This window comes from Centrocercus urophasianus, unplaced genomic scaffold (genome assembly GCF_019232065.1).
Source record: "Centrocercus urophasianus isolate 14NV4802_14NV808 unplaced genomic scaffold, USGS_Curo_1.0 seq_10, whole genome shotgun sequence".
Classification (NCBI taxonomy): domain Eukaryota; kingdom Metazoa; phylum Chordata; class Aves; order Galliformes; family Phasianidae; genus Centrocercus; species Centrocercus urophasianus.
The window spans coordinates 52,574,775-52,595,084 of record NW_024884142.1 but is presented as its reverse complement, the minus strand read 5'-3'; the positions used below and the strand labels follow the sequence as shown (position 1 = coordinate 52,595,084).

At 41.4% G+C, this 20,310-nt stretch overlaps 1 protein-coding gene across 5 annotated transcripts in view; it reads left to right on the top strand.

Moving 5' to 3' along the window:
- The window catches only part of SYNJ2 (synaptojanin 2), a 68,377-nt gene that overhangs the window by 46,125 nt on the left and 1,942 nt on the right, over positions 1-20,310 (top strand). For 4 of the 5 annotated variants that reach the window (XM_042813208.1, XM_042813192.1, XM_042813218.1 and 1 more), the window contains 13 exons: positions 210-350; positions 2,984-3,176; positions 4,761-4,919; positions 5,163-5,319; positions 7,094-7,211; positions 9,564-9,782; positions 10,441-10,519; positions 11,732-11,900; positions 12,250-12,402; positions 14,990-15,124; positions 16,260-16,372; positions 17,105-17,213; positions 18,686-18,888. In XM_042813208.1, coding sequence (XP_042669142.1) covers positions 210-350; positions 2,984-3,176; positions 4,761-4,919; positions 5,163-5,319; positions 7,094-7,211; positions 9,564-9,782; positions 10,441-10,519; positions 11,732-11,900; positions 12,250-12,402; positions 14,990-15,124; positions 16,260-16,372; positions 17,105-17,213; positions 18,686-18,888 — 1,948 coding nt within the window. The remainder of the gene's footprint in view (positions 1-209; positions 351-2,983; positions 3,177-4,760; positions 4,920-5,162; positions 5,320-7,093; positions 7,212-9,563; positions 9,783-10,440; positions 10,520-11,731; positions 11,901-12,249; positions 12,403-14,989; positions 15,125-16,259; positions 16,373-17,104; positions 17,214-18,685; positions 18,889-20,310) is intronic. The other variant, XM_042813199.1, reaches the window with a different exon arrangement.

Sequence of the window (20,310 nt, the reverse complement as noted above, 5' to 3'; positions counted from 1 at the left end):
TTTCTGCTTGTGTCTTGGCTTGCTGACCCTGCTTGCTCTGCTCTGGCTCACAATCCCTGCCATGCATCCTAGATTATTTCTAGTTCTGGAATCAGCATGTATAGAGCCTAATAGATTGTTTATAAACCTAAGGCACAGTTAATCTTCTCATTTTATTGATTGTGTGTGGTTTCTTTTGATTCCATTAAATGATTTTATGTTTGTTCTAGTACAACAAATAGAAAGATGTGGGGAGAACAGCTTCAAAAGGCTATTTCCAGGACTCATCGCTACATTCAGCTGACATCAGCGCAGCTTGTTGGTGTTTGTCTTTTCATCTTTGTTCGACCCTATCACGTCCCCTTCATCAGGTAAAAATAAAACCCAAGTCATTATAGCCTACATTTTCAGTGGTGTCTGCTGATGGAGTTTGACCAGAGAGAGTGGGAGTGATTTTTAAACTTGGCAGAAATTGTGCAAACCTGAATTCCTGTGTAGGAGAGACATGTCTCCAGGCAGCAGTTGTTTGGACTCTCTCCTCTTGAGCAGCCCAAGGTCCGGTCCAATATATCTTATTCCAGTTCAGCAAGGAGTCCAGGCATGCTCTAGGTGGGCACTCATGGTGTAGCATCTTTTTTGGGAAGTGAATGACCTGATTCAGAATGTCCAAGAGCAATCTGAGCATCAAGTGAAGGCAAGTGCCTGCCTCTGCATGAAGGACAGGTTTTACTTTCTGTAGTAGGTGCTAGTGAGGCACCCCATTGGGATGTGACATGTCAGGACCTCTCCTGCTCTGTGATGGATTTGTGATGCATGCTTTAGGGGCGCAGACGTAGCACATAGGATATGTAAACCGCTGTGTAGTTGCAATAAACGCCGTTTGCCTCTCCATCATGATGTATGTGTGGCTAATGGCCACTAGTCATTTGCTAGTCCTAAGGCGACCTGACCCTTCAGAATGGGAGCTGCAACAACTTTCTAGCCCTATCCTTATTAGTTCTGTGCAGAATACAGTTCCAGACTTGAAAAGAATTATGGAAAAGTTGGGAAAAGGTTTTTTGGGAGAGAGAATTTTTCTCACTGATATTTGAATGCCCATTAAGTATTTTTCTCTATGAGATGTCACAAGAAAGAGAAGTATGTTCCTAGTTAGGAGAGCCCAGAGCTATGTGTTCAGCTTACTAGCACGGATGTCCCTGGTGCCCAAACAAACCCTTCTTGCCCCTAGAAAATTCTCATTTTTATTAAAAAAGGAAAGAGTATGAAGCTGCAGGGTTTAGTGCATTAAATTGTTTTTGCCCTGGGCAAGAATTGTACAAGCTAAGTGTGAATTGGTAGGAAATGAGTAGTTAGCTGAATCTATCCTTGGGCATCTTCTTGTCCTAAAGTCTAGAGCAACTGTCAAACTGCTAGGAATTGGATACGAGCCTCTGAAACTGGGAGAAAAAGGGAAGGGTTTGTTTGTAGTGACCGAGTTCATTATTTAATGCTGATATATTGCTGTATGCTAGTTGTGCTTAATCAAATGTAACCTATGTGCTTATGTAACTTTTCCCATGTCCCATAAAAGGAAAACAAAAATGACTAGAAGTGCAAAAAAGCTTCTGTGCTTACAGAGATTGAAGAGATTAAGACAGAAATCAGAAAATAGAGGAATAAAATGAGAGAATGGCAGAAGCTTATGGAGTAGTGAAAAAGAAATGAAAAAAAACAAGCATATAAAGTGGCTTATCTCAACCTTTGCCATGAATAGAAGTCAGCTAAATACCAGTCAGCAATTGAATAGTCAGGAAGCAGAAAGGGAGAAGTATTTACAGAGAAAAGGGTGAACGCTTGCTTCTTTCTGAGCACTCAAAATCCAACTTTTCACAGCAAACTGTGATGCTCCACTTTTGTCTCCCTGAGGGTGTCTTTTCTGGTAGTTTTCTGCGATCAGGAAAAGAAGCCAACAAAGAGGAAAAAAGGATAGGAGGGCAGAAGAGATGGGGAAGAAATTGAAAAAGATAGATGAAAACAAAGAGAAAAGCAGGGAGAATCTGTAACGTCTTTCTTCATTCAGGTTATCGGTGCCTGGCAGGAAGCCAAATAGGACTTAGTGTTTTCCCCCTGCCCCTTACTTAAAGCCATTAATAGTCTTGTCTAGAGCTACCTGGCTTCTGTCTGGAAATTTTCTCAATGGGAAGGACGTACATGGTGCTGGAGTTGATTACAACAATGATGTCATCATTTGCTTATCTGATCAGACAGGCATGGTTTATTCTTGGAATAGACTGGCAATCTGAGAGGAATTTTCCTGCAGGCAGGTCTGCTTTGCCAAGCAATTCATCTTTCTTTAGGAAAACTCATAAGTGTATGCTAGTCGCAACACTGAAATATTACATAATCAAACATGTGGAGGATCTAAGTAATTTGTCATTAAAGCATAACTTATTTTAAGAGTTAGATCTAAACAGTTGTATCCGATGATTACTGCATCTGATTTAACAAGTTATGGGTTATGATCTGTTGCTTTTTAATGGTCTGACAAACGTGGCACTGACTGTAAAGTTGGGTTTCAGTGGATAGTAACACCAGCTGAATTGTTAGCTGTCTGAAAAACAGATTCCCATATAATTAAAAGTATAAAAGGGAATGCAGTGGTTATTCATTTAACGTCTTTAGGATCATGGTAGAGGTAAACTTGAAATGTGCATCCTGCTGAAGTTCCCACTGTTTCTCTTGCTATATTGCTTGCAAGGACAAGGAGAGGGAGAAAATTAGTTTTAAATAGTTTTACTTCTATAGTAGCTTATAATATTTCATTTGAAACATAAGTACGTGAACATCATCAAAGAGTCACAGTGTGAAAGATATGCCTAATGGCAGCAGTCTTTCTGTTCAGGCCTCAGTTTGCAGAGGAGAGAAAGGAGGCATGGCACTGTAAACAGATTTTTCCTTTATGTTGCAAAATTATTTGAAGGTTTTCCCTGCAGCTCTTTATTGTTATTTTTTTTTTTTCATACAGGGATGTGGCAATAGACACTGTGAAGACAGGAATGGGAGGAAAGACTGGAAATAAAGGGGCAGTGAGCATCCGTTTCCAGTTCTACAGTACTAGTTTCTGCTTTATATGCAGTCACTTAACTGCTGGGCAGACTCAGGTGAAGGAGAGGAATGAAGACTATAAAGAAATAACACAGAAACTCAGCTTCCCAATGGTAAGAATAGGTGTACATGTGCTGAAGACGTGGAAGGTGAAGACTGTGCCTTTACGTTGTCTCTCTTTGTGTTCTTTATCACCCAATATAGCACTTGCTTTGCAGAAGTTCTACACTTTTCAAAAATGCAGTGGTTGCAGTGCTAAAAAAGTGCTGGCCTTTGAGCAATTTTCAAGCTGATCTTTTAGGACAGTGTGACTTGATTGACAAATCTGTGAGACCTCGGGGATGATGTCTAGGTGGCTGGCGTTGCGTTCAGAAATGTAGCTCTTGCTGGCACTACTTAGCAGGGATTCCTCAAAGACCATCCTTGCCACTCAGCACATCAGTGCCTTATCTGCTCCTGATGGGTACGATGTATCATTTCTTGATGTTTGATAAGGTACATTCTGTTCCCCTCTTTGTGTCTCTTGAATGTTGTCACTGTTGAGGAAGTGCTGTTTTTTCTCAGGCTATGGCAAGTAGGCACTATTTATTAGTCCATATGAATAATTTTTCCCCTGAAGGGTGTAAAATCAATCACTGTAGTGTTTTATTTCACATGTATCTCCTCAGGCCAACAAGTAACTTATGGGATATGGTAGTAGTGCCTCCTTGCTTTCCTTAAGGTAGGTTCCCTAAGTTTATACAGTGTTTCCTCAGACCTCTTGGGAGAGGTCCTAAAGCAGACAGGGAATGGACCAGTCTGTGTATTCTGTTTAGTCAGCAGGCAATGGCATTTAGATTGCAAAGCATAAAATTTTGACTCCCTATGGTTTGCAAGGTTTAGAGGCTTGGCACATGCAGCATATTAATTAGTTATGTTTTATGTATGAAATAGTATTGACAGTTTGGAAATCCTGCATAGGATATCTGTTCTATATGGCCATAAAGTTGTGCTTGTGGTAGTTTTTCTTTGTAATATTTCATTAGCTATTTTATGTCCTCTACACTTGAAGTAATTGAATGTACCTTGTGTGTGAAATACATATAAAGAGTGCCCTCTAGTGCTGTGACAGCTACAGCTGTTTTAGAGGCGTTTAGAGGATTTTGGCGGTTTATAGCTTGACTAAAAGAAAATGACTGCATAGAATATAGGATATTAAGCGTAGGACTGGAGTGAATTTCTAGTGATGGTTTATTCCAGTATATTTAAAAAACTATGGCAGTGTGCACCTAAGGTCAAATTTGGAGCTCATTCTTAATCAAGACCTTTGTTGCTGTGAATGTGTTTTGGTAGTGTGGTGCATCTTGTGCTTTACTTAGAATGAGTAAGTGTACGTATGTGAAATGTGTTACAAACAAACCAATTTTCTTTTATATTCATGCATTCAGCCAAATTGTGAATTTAAAACTGGGGTTCCCAGCTTAGGCATACCTTCAGAAAACAGAGGAAATCTGATACTCTTGTTTACAAAATTCAGCTCAGTGGGGCACAAAAGACAGTGAAGGAAGTAGTCTTTTTTGAAATGGATTTTAGTATGTAGGATATGGGAAGTACGTGATCTGGTATTTAGTAATTCAAAGACTCCATTGTGTATTTCAGTGCACTTAAAAGTTCTTTTCCTAAGTGTGATTTAATGCTAACTGTATTCTCTAAACTAGGGACGGAATGTGTTCTCTCATGACTATGTCTTCTGGTGTGGTGATTTTAACTATCGCCTTGATCTAACATACGAGGAAGTCTTTTATTTTCTCAAACGTCAAGATTGGAAAACGCTGATGGAATTTGATCAACTACAACAGCAAAAATCCAGTGGAAAAGTAAGGCAACGTGTCTTATTTGTTTACGTTTTGAAGTTGTTGTTTTCTTGAATACCGGTGTATTGGCTTGGTCTAATTCTTTGAGAGAGGGAAACGTTCTTCTCAGACATTTATTTGTAGTACATGAATGTAGTAATCTGTTTAAAAATCGGAATGTTGTTTATTCACAAAAAAAGTTGGTAGAGCACAGTGGCACCTACTTCATCTATAACTCAGTCAAAGAAAGGGTACTTCTTTCCATAGATTTTTAAAGACTTCCATGAAGGGACTATTAATTTTGGACCAACATATAAATATGACGTGGGGTCAGAGGCTTACGACACAAGTGACAAGTGCAGAACCCCGGCTTGGACTGACCGAGTTCTTTGGTGGAGAAAGAAATTGCCTTTTGAAAAAACAGGTGCGTAGGCTTTTTTCTCTTCCCTTATTTGAAAATTTCAAATTTCATTTTGATCCAAAACCCACATAAGGAGAGAGAGTTTAGGAATTTTGGGCTGCAAGAGCTGCATGTGTCACTTAGGCGTACTCAAATGGCAATGTCTTAGCTAAAGCAGATGTATTTCAGCTTCATTGGAATAACTCACAGAGACAGCCCTTAATTTTTGAGTGGGTGAACAAAGGCTTCATGCTACAGATTGAAAATGTGCTAGGAGCTAGCTGAGGAACTGACAGCAACCCACCTGTGATAATCTAGAAGTTATTCTCTTGCTTTTCAGCAGAATCATTACTCCACATAAAGTTCCCATGTTGATAAAGGATAGATTTGTTGTTTGTCTTGTCCTCGGTAGTTGTGTAAGCACTTTTCTGTATCTTCTTGTGCCTTAGTAACTCTAGGAATGTTTCTGTCAGTTTCTTGAGTTTGGGGAGATTTCAGTAACTAGTGCTTATAAAGTACTTGGAGATCAGGTGTGGCCAGTACAACAGATATCCATACAGAATTTTGATTTGTTTTTCAGGGAATACAGTAGCAAAAAGACAAAATATTTCTTTGTGTCTCCAGTGACAATTTTTATAACTGTCCTCTCAGTCTGCAGGAGTATCTGTGTTCAGGTGTTCATAAAATCTGCATAACTTCACATAAAAAACATAATGCCAGGGAACTTCTGCTTGGAATCCAAGACATACCATGAGTACTTCTAAGTGTGAAAACTACAAAGCAAAACTACAGCAATCAGTGAATACATGTTGATGTGATACAGATTTATTCACAATTACTTTGGGAAAGAAAAAGTAAAATGAAGAGCCTAAACCATTTACAGAGATGTATTCTGGAAAAGGAAAAGTGTAGGAGACACAGTAATGAAGTTAGAACAGTGAGCATCCATCTTGGGCTGACTGTTCTTCATTTCAGAAGAAGGAAAACCCTTCAGCATTTTCAAAGCATGTTCTTTATTTTGTATGGTAAGACTAATGCCTGGGAGGACTTGAGCCAATGGATCCCATGTTCTATGTGTACTCCATCTAGCATGTCTGCAAGAGCCCACACCATGTAGAAGTGGTTCCCTGCAGGTTCCTTGCTTTAGAGCTTGCAGCTAGACCCTGCACGTGGGCTAGCTCATGTGGGTATTTTGCTATCTGTTTATGCAACTTCCCAGCCCTGCAAAATTTTTCTAATCAGTGTGTCACCATAGCTGCCATAGATCCTTTCCTTTTCTACTGATGGCAAAGCTACTCTTCTGCTTCTAAGTTTTTTTTTTTTTTTTTTGATTTTTTTTTGTATTTTTTTTTTTTTTTTTTCATTTCCAGCTCTGCAGGCAAGAAATAATTATCCATTAGCCCAAAAAGTGACCTAAAAACTTTACTATTACTGACAATGATGTAAAACCCCACTCTAGCATAGCGTCCAGAGAGCTTTCTGTTGCTTTAATGCGTTATAGCATAAGTATTTGGTCTCTCCTTTCTCTTCGCTCTGCATGTACTGTTCAGGTATGCAGTGTATTTCACAAATACTTCTTTCTATGCTCAGAAGGGGAGTAGGGAGAAAAATACTAATATGACCCTTGATCAACACAGATTGTGCAAGTGATTGAGTGACATTCAGGTTGCCATTTTGCTGGTAACAAAATAACACGTCTCACTGCTAGGATCTGTGAAGCACATCCTAATAAACTATCTCTTCATTGTTGGTAAAAACAGCTGTAAGTGAGTTTCAAATGATGTTTTGTGCTGCACAGCTGGAGAGATTAATCTTCTAGACAGTGATCTGAGTGCAGAAACTAAAGTCAGACACACCTGGACCCCTGGAGCCTTGATGTACTACGGGAGAGCTGAGCTACAGGCATCTGACCACAGGTAAAGTCCTAAGCAAATAATCAGAAGTTCTAGAAGGCCAGAATGTGTCATACTGAATGGTACCTTCAGAGCATAGAATTGAGTCTGATTGTAGCAGACACCACACGCTTAATTTCTGTTCCCTAGTCTGGAGGTTTTTTTGTTGTTCTTTGTTTAGTTTCGTTTGGTGGTTTGTTATATTTATTTTCTTTTTCCTCATGGTGGGATGTTTACCATGGTGGAAAGTCCTGTGTGGGACAGTGTGGCCTGGAGAGGCGTAAACTGTGTTTATAGGGCCACTTCAAAGACCTCTTCAAAGAAAAAGTATTAAACTTTTGGGCTGCCCTTATAAGTGGAGATTGGAGATGGATGTGAAAACAAAGAACAGTGCCCCTGGCTGTCCCTGTCCATTGCAAGGGAGCTGGACTAGATGACCTTTAAAGGTCCCTCCCAACTCTAAGGATTCTGTGATACCAAATCATTAGCTTCTCTCTGAGGAAATAAATGAACATTCTTCCTTGAACTTGTCACTACTTCACTTCTCTGAAACAAATTCTGTAATAAATACACCTTGGAAATGCTCTTGTACTCATAATATCTTTGTCGCACTCATTCAGCCCTTCTGGAAGCAGTACAATATTGCTCCTCATTGTAGGCTCGGTGATCCACGGCAGCTGTCTCTGTGCTTCTCATGGTGTCTTCACATGTGAGGACTGTACTGTATCCCTCCAGCAATGAGAGAACACACCTCATGCAATCAACTTCTCTGTGTCAGGGCTTTGACATTGCTGTGTTCCACAAAGCGGTGGAACTGCTGCACTCATTTTACAGGACCCTGAGGATGCAATCTGTGAAACATGGCTCTTGTACATTGGTTTTCTATTTCAGTGGGCTCAACTGTAAAAAAAAATTACAGTCAGCAGCTTTGCTTTCCCAAGGTTTGTGCTAGAAAAAAGGCTTGGCTGTATCGTTGTGGCATATGGTAATGCATAACGATTCACTGTGCTAATAGAAATAGCTAACATTTCCTCTGCATTATTTTTCTCTCTTTTTACTTTTTAGCTTGGCTCTCCTATTCAGACATTCTGGTAAACTTGCAAGTAGAAAATAGCAATTCTGAAAGTTAGAAGCAGCCTTTCCAGTTACTACTCTGTGTGTGCGGGTGGAATTCTGAGAATGTAGATGGCATTCATGGAGATGAGACAAGCTTTAGTCTTTCAGACATCTTTCCCAGTTGTGTTTAGATCTAACACGCAAAGAGGTAATAAGCAAGAAACTGCTGAAGAAGCAAGTTTGTTGTGTTGGCTAATTGTATTGCTGTGTAGCAAACACGTCAGCATGTCAAAATGCAAAAGATATTAAGGCCCTTGTAAGCATCCAAAAGAGGGCAACAAAGCCAGTGACAGGCAGGAAGGCACGTGCTGTGAGGAGAGATTGAGAACAAAGACCTGGGCTGTCCAGTCTGGAGAAGAGGCAGCCAAGAAGTGAACTCTTGCCCTCTGCAACTCCCTGAGTAGGCAAAATGCAGAGAGAGATGCTGAGCTCTGTTCCCTGGTCATGATGGAACAGCACAGTGCTGCACCATGGGAGGCTCAGGCTGGATACTAGGAAACATTCTTTTACCATGAGGATGGTGAAACACTGGAATGGGCTTCCTAGGGAGGTGCTCGTCCTGTCAGTTGTCAAGGCAGTGCTCTTCATAATATGCTTTGACTTTTGGTTAGCTCTGAAGTGGTCAGGCACTAAGACTAGTTGTTCACTGAAAGTCCCTTCAAACTGAGCTGTTTTGTTCTGTTTGTTGCCACATTGAACCCTTAGAGTACTTAGTCCTTAATTTTTGGAAGACAGGCATCTTTGTGTGGCCATGCTTAGCAGAATAGATGGCCTTCCTGTTCTGCAGGGGCTCTGGGAGATGGCTAGTTAAAAAGGAGCAAAGTATTCTGGTAATCTTAGACTAGAGGTTTGCTAGGACTGCTGCATGCAGTTGTTATTTGAATTTATCTGTGGTGTGTCCTCACTGCTACACTCAGTTAATGAAGAACTGGTAAATACAGTTAACAGTGTTCAAGGCGTGATTTTTCTCTGTAGGAGAAATGAAGGAATCCATTAGACTCCCAAATTTCCAGCACCACAGTGCTATCTTCCAGTGAGACTTTAAGTAATTTGTTCTGCTTCTCTTTCTGTGTAGAGCATACACAGTAAGCCTGGTATGCCTAAGAAGGAAGTGATTAACTAATTATTTGTAATGGACTTTGACACTGTGGACTTAAAAATGATCAGAGATGTATAGAATTGTTTTTAACTTTATGTAAGTGGCAATTGGGCAATGTTGCTTTTAATTTTAAATAGGTGTTTCTCCTTTATTTCTTGTAGGCCTGTGTTAGCTATTGTAGAAGTGGAAGTCCAGGAAGTCAATGAAGGAGCTCGTGAGAGTGTTTTCCAGGAAGTGTCATCTTTCCAGGGACCACTGGATGCCACAGTAGTGGTAAATCTGCTATCACCAGTGCCAGAAGAGAAAAATGATTTTCCTGAGGACCTGCGTACAGAGCTTATGCGGATGTTTGAGGATTATGGCACTGTTGTTCTGGTCAGGTAAATTTGGGATTTCAGGTGGTTATCATGTTAAAAAACGCAGACTAGCAATTCCCTTTATATCCAGACAGAATCCATTTTTTAGTGGAAAGCAGTACATGAAATTCCATTATGTTTAGTTCTTCATTAGAAATGAAATATATATATTTTGGATATCTTTTCTTTCTTGTCAGCCTGCTAAAGAAATAATCTAGGCATTGCTTAGGTGCATTGCTTCTGCTGGCTGCTCCTCTGGCCGCGCTTCACTTCCCCTGAGGAGTTGTGCTTTCTTCCAGCACTCTTTCACACTCACTAGACAGCTTGATGATGTAAAAATCTTTGGGACATCATGTGTCCTCTGAGGTTGAGGAGGAGTATGCCAAGGAAAGTTGTAAGGGAATGTAGTTATTGGACTGGATATCCTGTCAACAGCTGCCAAGGTGTGTTACGCTTCTTCAGGGATGATCCAGTAACAGGTGGGGTCACACAGAGGAGGAGGGGGGAAGGGGAGGAGCTCAGCAGGGATTCGTAGGTTGCTTGCTTCTCTCCAAAATGTGGTTATGAGTAAAATGAAGCTGGAGCCAAATAAATGGCTCAACAAAGTGACCGTGGTTGCATTTAAGGTTTTTTACTCACTGGTGAAGTGCACTGTTTTCTCTCCTCTGTCTTTTTTCACTAGGATCAGTGGAGGCCAAATGCTGGTAACATTTGCAGACAGCAAGTCAGCACTTCGTGTTATGGATATAGATGGTATCAAAGTAAGACCATCTCATACTTACCATAATGATCTCATACCAGGTTTCTCAAAGGTGGTTGCTTAGAATGAGATACTTAATTTAGTTAGAAATTTAACTAACTTTATCCGAAGAACCTGCATGCTCACAAAGTCCTTGGCTTTCCCAGCTGCTGAACTTCTTAATGTTAACGTAGTATTTCAGTTTCCGAAGGGCAGAAAGTAACTTTTCTTGGAGTTCCTAAGCAGTGCTTTGGGATACCACTGCAAAATACGTGGACTTGGCCATTCCTTTGGCACTTGAAGCTCTAGAGGCTGTGCCTTTATACTGTTGCCAAAGCATGCTCAAGATTGTTGTTTAGAGATTTTTGTTTCCTTTAAGTGTACCTCTAAACTCCTTCTCCCAAGCTAGAACAACATGATTCATTGCCCTCTGTGGCAAGTGCAGCATTAGCTGTAAGGAATTTATATTCTAATCCCTTGTTCTTCCTTCCCACACATATACACTACAATTTATCACCCCCATCCTTTATGCTGACTGTGTGGAGCTGCACTGTAAACTCAATACTGAAGCAGTGGATTTAACTGTTGTTGTTCTTTCATATTTGGAGTTTTATCTTTTAATTTGGCTCATTTCACTGATTTAATTATAGCACAGGATCGAACACTATTGGATATGCACAATGTGTGAAGGGGCTAGGAACCAGTCAGGAACTTTCCAAGCTAGTAGTGCTGGCAAAGACACTATTTTGGATATCTGTTACCCTAAATGTCATGGAGTAACGCATACAATCAGCTGCCGTCTTAATCTTTGTATCAACTATCAATCAGGCAGTACATTGACTCTCATATCTGAGATTTTCTGAGCAGAACCTCCTTACAGATGGCAGCAGGTAACGAGGTTCTGTGTGTTTTAGTCAGTAGCTTTAAAAAAAGGAACCCTCCCACTCCATTATGAATATCACAGCATCATTTTCATACATAGCTGATACTTTGCTTCTTTCTCAATTAACCCCCAAATGCAGCAGCATCTCCTAATGAGCTTTGAAGCTTTTCTTTCAAGAATATCATTACAGTCTGAAAAATTGTTATGAGGGTATAAAGTGTGCTTCCTTTTTGTTTATTATCGAAGATGAAGCGTTAGTTATATTGCTTACAAGCAAGCAGCAACACTTAACTTGCTCAGGTTTTTGTTTTGTGCCCTGCTTGCCAAAGGGGAAATAATTCTTTGTGTTAGGTCAGAGGCAGGACAGTGAAGATCCGTCCCAAAACTAAGGACTGGCTGAAGGGACTTCAGGAGGAAATAGCTCGGAAACGGGACAGTGTTGTCCCCATGTCCCCCACTGCAAATTCCTGTCTTTTGGAAGAAAATTTTGACTTCTCGAGTTTGGACTATGATTCAGAAGGTGAGTAGCAGGTTTGTAAGGTAAATTGTGAGAAGTTGTTTTCCCGGCTTTAATTGCACAGAATTTGAGTGTTGCTGGTATTTTAATTTGCAGTGAAGCCACACCGCTTAAAAAGAGGATTGTAAATAAAACTGTGACCCAGCACTGTTCCTGGCCAGAGAAGTATTGCTAAGATTGGCCTATCAGTGTAGTGTTAACAGAATATGTCAGCAAATCCAATGTGTGGTACAGTTGTCTAAATAGAACTGTAATGAACCCATGGATTATAAAAGAAGCCTGCCCATTATGTATGTTCAATTCATTTATGTACTTTTTCATGAAGTCTGTGTTATTTAATATTTTAATTCAGGTGATATAGTGGAGGATGAAGATGAGTATTTAGATGATGCTTTGTGTCAACACCTGGAAGCAGACGCAGCAGAATATTTGCCTGATGGTTCTGGACACCTTTCATCCACAGCTCTTTCAACCAAATCTGGACAAAACTCACGGCTGTATAAAGGTAAATTGTGTATGTTCCTTAAATAACACCTGAACACTTGTTGCTTATTCTCCTTTAGTCTGTATTTTCTTATTCGTTTATATTTGATTGTAGGTCTCTTGAAGATGATGATTATCTTTTTGATACATGTTCATGCAGTGCTCAACAACTATTGAGCGTGTGATTGTAACCTAGGCAACACAGCCATACAAATAATAAAGCTTAGATCTTACTTCATTCCAGCCCAGGGCAAGGTGGTAGTGCTGAGAAATGCCAGTTTCCTTTTAGAGTCTTAATAAATTTCTTTTAATTCATTTGATATTGTACAGCACCAGGACATAAAATACAAAATCATCTGTACTTTATTTCCTTATTGGTAAGGGCCAGAGCAAAGTCAAATCCAAGAATTGCTGTTGATTTGGTGATGAGCTGTGTTCTGTCTGTTGAGCTGTAGCTGTGGCAGCACAGACTGGAGCAAGCCGGGCTGTTCAGGAAGTTGTGTTCAAACAACCAACTTCAAAGGTTAAGATTTCTCTTTGCTTCTATTTTATTTATATTTCTGAAGGAGCTGAGGTTCATACTACAGGTATATTCATTCTTCCAGAGCTTTGCAAATACACCGCTCTGTTTTTCTGGTCACCTGGCTTGTTTATACATTATTAAGAAATTATTCTGTAAAGTATTCTCTTCATAACAACAGCTTTCCATCTACAAACTGCAGCAAGAACTAGCCACACTGCAGCCTTATTACATTGGCATGTGATCAGGACAGGCCTCAGTGGCCAAGCTGAAACAGGCTGGGTTGCATCTTAAACACTTCATTGCCATTAGCAGGTGATTCAGAAGCTCTTTCTGCACTCTCATAGAAGAGAATCTTCTGACATAAAAGTGAAAACTCTAATGCCTTTAAAGGCTGAGTCAGAAGCAGAGTTCATAAAGATTAAACGAAATTCTTAAGTTTACACAGGCAGACATTCCAAACAATCACAGCGATATACAGCTTTCTGACCTACCTTAAGCTGTATGCTGAGTGCAGTGTATAGACAGACCCAGAAACTTAGCCCTGAGCCAATGAGTAATCTGTCATTATTAAATACAGTGAAAACTATCACTTTGTGCTATGAGATGGCTTGCCCTCCAAACAGCTCTGGCCTACTATTTGATGTGATGATTCATTACACTACAGAGAATTGCAGGCATTCCTCTCAACTGCACTAGCTCTTCTTCACACACAAAAAATATATAAAAAGTATGTAGGAGGCTACAGAATATAGTTTGAAGGAGTTTGAGAGGCTGATCTTGCAAAGTCAAAATATGATGTATTCAGTCCATCTTGAAAGTCTCTGCAATTCCAGATGCCTCAGTTCTGCCTGAGCGCTTCCTGTCAAAGGTATGATGGCTGTAGGGCTGGTTCTGGATGCAGAAGAAACCAAGGACAGGAGCACATTAGTGTGCATGAGTGTTTCTGAGGTCAGACGTTCCTGAGAGCCGTTGCCAAAACCCAGCAGCCTTTAAGCAGGAGGAATAGTGCGGTGGCTGATTTTTGTCTTGTGCTCAGTATTACTGCCAGAATTTCCAGCTGTGCCTTTAGGCATCTGCATGGCACCTCGGATCATACTGATGAGGCCATATCTGCTGCTTAGAGAAAATGTAGAAGGAAGGGGGGGCAGGCTGGGCAGATCACAGGCTGTGTCTCTGTGGCTGCCATCTGGTGCTGAGTGGGAGCAGGAAAGTGTGAGGCAGCTCAGCATTCCCTGGAGAGTACAACTTTCTGAAAAACAGGAACTCGTCTACGAATGCCTAAAGCAGGAAAGACTGCTGCTTGTCAATTCCTTCCCCCTCCTCTCCAAACCACAGGGACAAAACTAAACCAAGTGGGTTCTGGAGCCCTAGAGGCCATTTCTGCAAGGCTGGGTAGGGGAAGGAGGTGAGACAATTGAGGTGAAAGCCCCCAGTGCAGTTGGCTGGGAGCTGAAAGCCATCTCTACTCCTCTCCATCCATTAGAGAGAGTGAAAGTGCAATAGCACAGTCATTTCAGGTGCATCTGAGGGTTATCACATTGAGGCAGGTGTACCTGTAATGAAACAGTGCTGGAAAGCATAGAGATTTAATGAGGGAGTGATTCAGATAGATCTTTTTGAGACACAAAAACAGTTCTGAGCAAGGAAGGTTGCTTAATCTTCAGAGATAATTGCGGCCTTCATGAGGGAAGAATAGGGAACTGATCGTGACTCACTTTCCCATGGCTGCTGTGCCTGAGTTTGAATGATGCCAGGTCACTGAAGTCTGCCTGTGAAAAGCTTTCAATGTAACGAGGTGAGCAGTAACCCAGAAATCAGATGCAGGCAGTCTGTGCGTCAGCAGGAACAGTTAACAAATGCTGGAAAAGGAGAGAGGGAAACATTTGACATAAGGTTGGGTAGATGTTTCTCAGGTGGGAGCAGGGAGCTATTCCAGAGGAGCAAACAGGATGAAAGAAGCAGCGTGCTGTTGCTGAGATACCTGGCTCGGGATGGCCATTCGTCATTGCCTCTCTACAGATGGCCCAGATTTGGTGCATGCTCTTCAGCAAGTGTCTGACATGGATCCTTTCTGAAATTGCCCTAGATGATGCAGACCTGGTTGATTTGAAGCTGGACCTGGAGGCAAGCGGGGAGCATCACCGCAGGTCTCCAAGCAGGTCTCTGTCTGTTCCTAATAGGCCTCGCCCACTCCAGCCCCCCCAGAGGCCTCCTCCTCCTGGTGAGTTTAACTTTCTTTTACATAGTGTTGGCCTCAGCTGAACAGTTTTGCCTGCCATCTCTGGGTGATGAAGAAGATGACATTGTTTTGAAATGTCAAGCTGCTGCTCTGTTTGCTTCCCAGTCTGTTTTAGTCTGCCTACGGCCAACCTAGCAATGGGGGAAGTCTGTTTTTAGGGTGACAGGTATTCCTTAAAGAAAGGCTCCATGCTTTAGTGAGTACAGTATGACAACACTTAACTCATCACTCAGTTCAACAAGTTGACCTGCTGCTTTGTCACAATAAATACCATTATTTATGCCTGCTGGCTTAGAAAGTTGCTGGGTGCTTTCTTATATTTCCTTGTGTCTGACTTAACTGTAATCTTCTTTTTAAAAGCTTTGACAAAATGCTTATTCTGTACTATTTGGCCTTTTCTACTTTACTTTGCAAGTAGCTCTTGCTCATTTTCATGTTCAGTGAAGCACAATGGTGCTGTTTACCTGAGTTCTACTCACCCAAGAAGTTGTCAGTACTACATTGCTCATGTTCTTATAGCTGCTTTTGATAGAATGCCAATTGCTAAATCCAGATAATTATCTGGGTCTTCAGTGTGACACAAGCTGTACACTGTATTGGTTTTTGCAGCCCTATATTCATATTTTTCAGTCTTAATTCAAAGGTTTTGTCAGACTCGTTGCTGGAAGATGAGTTCTTCAGCATTATTCCTGTTCATTTCTGAGTCTGTTGTACAGAAGTGACAATGCTGGCATTAGTACTTCTATGCCTGGAAGGCAGCGTTATTGCTCAGCTAACTAAATTGTTAGTTAGACTAACTAAGAAATTGTTAGACTAACTAGGAAAATCCTTCCTGAAACAGCTCATGATTTCATTTGTGTTCAGGTTTTTCCATCCTAGACTTAAGGCAGTAACAGCTTCAGCCCATTTATTCCTTCTAGATCAAAGTGTGCTCCTCTTGGCGCCCAGGCAGAAGGACTCTGATGTCCCTCAGGAAGGTCTTACCTAATGTGCCTGTCATCTGGAGGAGCAGGGACAGTGACAGTGTCTCTTTCATTTCTCACAAACATGTTTCAAAGAGAGTAATCTGTCATTGCAGATTTCTGAGAGCAACAAGCCATTTTTATTCCTCTTTCAGCTGGAACATCAGGCAAAAAGTCTTCCTCAGACGGTTCCCTCTCTTCAGGAAACCACTCCACCTTCTCCATCCTGGCCACAGCAAAGCTGCTGCCTGGAGCCCCTCAGCAGCCGGTGAGTCCTGCCTCTCAGTGTGGCCATGTGGCATCATCTTCATCTCCCCCATCCATGCAGACATTGAGCATCAAGTATGTAATGCTTTTGTCGTATAAGGAAGGAAGTCCATTGCCTGCCTGAGCTGGAAATGCTAAGATGAGTGTGTGGTACTGTAATACTAGACCATAGGACCATCTGGACCTGAGAAAAATAGTGTTAAATTGTCAAGAAGGAGAGGCTGAAGAGCAAGGAGAGAGAATGGTGCACATCCAGGGCACTGCTAGTTCATTTTCTATGATGTTCTTTGACGAATGCTAACTTGAATTTTGAGCACCATGATAATGTGCTTTAATTCTCTTCTTACCTCGTTTTGATGGGATGCCCCAGAGCCTGACATCCAGGAAAAGTCTTCTGGTGCCAGCAAGGCTGCCACCCTGTCAACAGGGAAATCAATACCCAAATGTGGAAACACCTCCCCACACCTGTCTTATTAGATGGAAACCATAATGCATTGAACAAGGGATGGCTAAGGGACCAGCTGTGGCAGTTAGCTATCTGCCTTTCTCCTCAGCTGATAACAAAGGCCCAGTGCTTGCCAAAAGACTCTCCACCATTTCTGTAGGATTTCTAGATTTCTGAACAGCCATTGGCAAAACCAGAGCTTTACAGGTGTGTGAGCTTAGCCATAAGATCACAAGTACACAAGAAAAAATGATTCAGCATTACTCATTTTTGTATTTTTTATCGAAGCCTAAAGTTCGTACTGGAATAAGTAAACCTTACAATGTCAAGCAAATCAAAACCACCACTGCTGAGGAAGCAGAAGAAGCTATCAGATGTCTTATGGAAGTTAAAGGAGGTAAGCCTAGCTTTCTAATGGACTTTCCAAAAATCTTTAAATACAGAATTCTGCAGGTGTATTTATCCTTCTGCTGTCATAGCCCAAATGCGTTTATTTCTATTCAGAGGCTCTGCTGAACATGGACATGCACATTCTTACAAGACTTTTCTTAGTGTTATCTGTCAGTTTTGATAATGCTGGCCTTGTTTTTCCAAGGTAACTCAAGTTGAATATTTTGTTGCAGAACCTGTTGCTATGAGCATTTGGATTATTGATGTCCAGATCTAGTCTGAAAAATTAAAAGAAAGCTGGAATCGAGTGCTTGTGTTACCTCAGAGTTACATTTGCTGCTCCACTTAGTGATGTTCACTGTTTCTAACTGAGCTATAGAGCAAATACAGCAGTAGGAGAAATAACCTGGATTTTATTCACATTTGCATAACAAGTATAGTTGCTGCCTGCATAGAAGTCTGTAGTACCTTTAGCTGAAATATCTGTGCAGAAAGGCTACTCTCTATAAGTATATACTCTCTATATGTCAAAGCCATGGAGATGAGAGTTTTTCACAAGGGCAACTCAGCAGGAAATTTAGGCCGTGTGAATATGCTCTCTGGAGTGTCAAGCAGCCTTTTTTTGCTGATGCTGTATAAAGAAGAAAGAATGCATTATGATTGGGGAGCAGTATCTGAGTCTGCAAGGTGCTCAGTTTAGGAGAAGAACAACCCCTTTGTTTGTAAACACAGTGCAGTCTGGAATAATCCATTTTAATTAGGAATATCATAAAGGTACTTTGATGGTTGTTCTTCAGACACTGCTGTACATTTATCTTTGAAATCAAGTTTACTCCCCGTTAATTTTGAAATTTCATTTCATCAGCTTGGGTAAGGAAACCAGCCTAGTCAGCATAGCTTTCAATAGCTTGTGCTGTACCCTAGTTAGCATTTACAATTCTTTGCTTACAGGAAGCAAGCAGTGTTGTCACCTTGTTTATCCAGATCAGAGAACTGGAGCAAAGGGAGGCTCAGAATGTGAGCCCAGTATTTCTGCACCCCAGCAGTGGTTTAACCCACTTGGCTCAGTGGTGACACAGCGCTGCATGTTGGCATGAAGTTGCCCAGGGAGGTTGTGGATGCCCCGTCCTTGGATGTGTTTAAGGCCAGGTTGGACAGGGTCCTGGGCAACCTGATCTGAATGTGTGTGTTTGGTGGCCCTGCTAGGCAGGGGGGTTGGAACTACATGATCCTTGAGGTCCCTTCCAACCCGGATGATTCTGTGATCTGTGATTTCATACAGGGAAGGTTTTCCTCAATTGCTGTTTACAAAACGTCACTTACAAATTCTAGACACGGGTTCACAGAGATCTGTTTTTCTAAAACCTGCATTCTGGGCATCAGCACTGTATATGCCCTTTAGACCATGCACATTTTGGAAAACATGACTGTAAAAGGAGGTATTTTGCTGCTAAGACACTAATTGGTTTTGCTTTTCAGGATTACAGGAAGATGCACTGAAGCCTGCTCCAACTCGAAACCAAACGTTCACCAAACCTGAGCCTGTTCCCAGCATCACAAAGTCCCTGTCCTTTCAGAGCCCACAGACAGGACCAGCACTTGTGCCCCATCGGCCTCCACCCAAAGTTCCAACTACGAAGAAGCCAGTACCCCTGCAAAGGGCTGGAGCCAAGATGGAAAATGTGAGTTGGAGCCTTAAATGGTGTGAAGGATGAAAAAAGGGTGTGTGGGGGGGAGCTGTTAAGCAGTTGTTTTGAAGCCCTAACGTTTAAACAGTGCCCAGTTCTTAGTCAGCAGGCTCTGAAATGGTATTGCTTGCTGTAGTCATAAAAATGTTTGAGGCAGTCAAGAAAGGAAAGGGAACCTCAGGTTTTTACTCAGCTTTTCTCTTTGTGAGTCTGTTTTCCTAGATGTAGTTACTCCTGGTTTGTCTGAGCACAGTCAAGGTATGTGGCACTGACTGTGAAAGTGTCATGGCTCCAGTATTCTGCTTCCTCTCCTCATTGCATCAGCTTTGTTTTAAGGAGGAGACCACAAAAAACCACTGACTGTCTCATGTGGAAGTCACCCTCTATGCTTTTTTTCTTCCTGTGTTTTTACTCTGTTGATTATGAAGCATCAGAGCCATCTTGGCATCACCTGTAGCTACGTTTTTGCTTGTTTGTTTGTTTTGTTTGATTGTTTTCAGTAAAATCAGGAAGAAAGACTTCCAGGTACAGAATTGCACAGAAATTTCTGACTTTTTCAATACTGGCACTCTTTGGCTTTTTATTAAACTAAAGGGCAAAGCCCAGCTGCTTTACTATAAGGCAGAGGTACACATCTTCAGAATAAAATTCTGCTTTGAATCCCAAATAGAAAAAGGCAGCTGATGTGCAGGTTTTAAGAGTCATCTCTCCCTTATCACAGTGCTTACTTTTAACCACAGCCAGAGTGTTCTGCTCCATACTGTGTCAGCTTCTTTCTCCATATGCTGTTCACTGTCCTGTTCATCCAACTATTTTTTCACATGCCTGATAATGGGATTCAGTGTTTCACTTTGGATTTTGGATTCTACTCAACAGATCAGGATCTTAAAAATACAAACCTGTAGGTGTGGGTTCTTAATCTGTCTCTCTGTCAGGTCTCTACACAGACTGCCTACAATTTCTTTCCTCTTAGAACAGCTGAAATGCAGCAGTTGAAGTTCAAGACAAAAATATGTAACCTTTTAGATTCTTCCTTAGAGCCTCAGCAAGCTCTGTGCTAAGTTAGGACTCTTGCAAAGGCCTTCCCCCCTGCCTAATGGGGTTTGGGCCATCTCCACTTACCAGAATCACGTAAGAATTAGAAACAGGCAGCACCCTGCGTGCCCTTTCCTTCATCACTCAAAAACCAAGACTAGTCTGTTTATTTTATGTTTATCCTTCCTCCATGCATAGGGCATTCCTACAAAGTGCTGAGAGGCACTGTTATCCTGGTGTTGTATGAAAGCTTTTGCAGGAATTTCTCTATTTCAGTTTGACTCTCATGTCAGACTTCCACCTCTTCCCCCAAGTGAGTTCAGAGCGGAGTGCTGTACTAGAAAATCTCTGTTCAGTCCACTGCTATTATTAAAAAGGTAT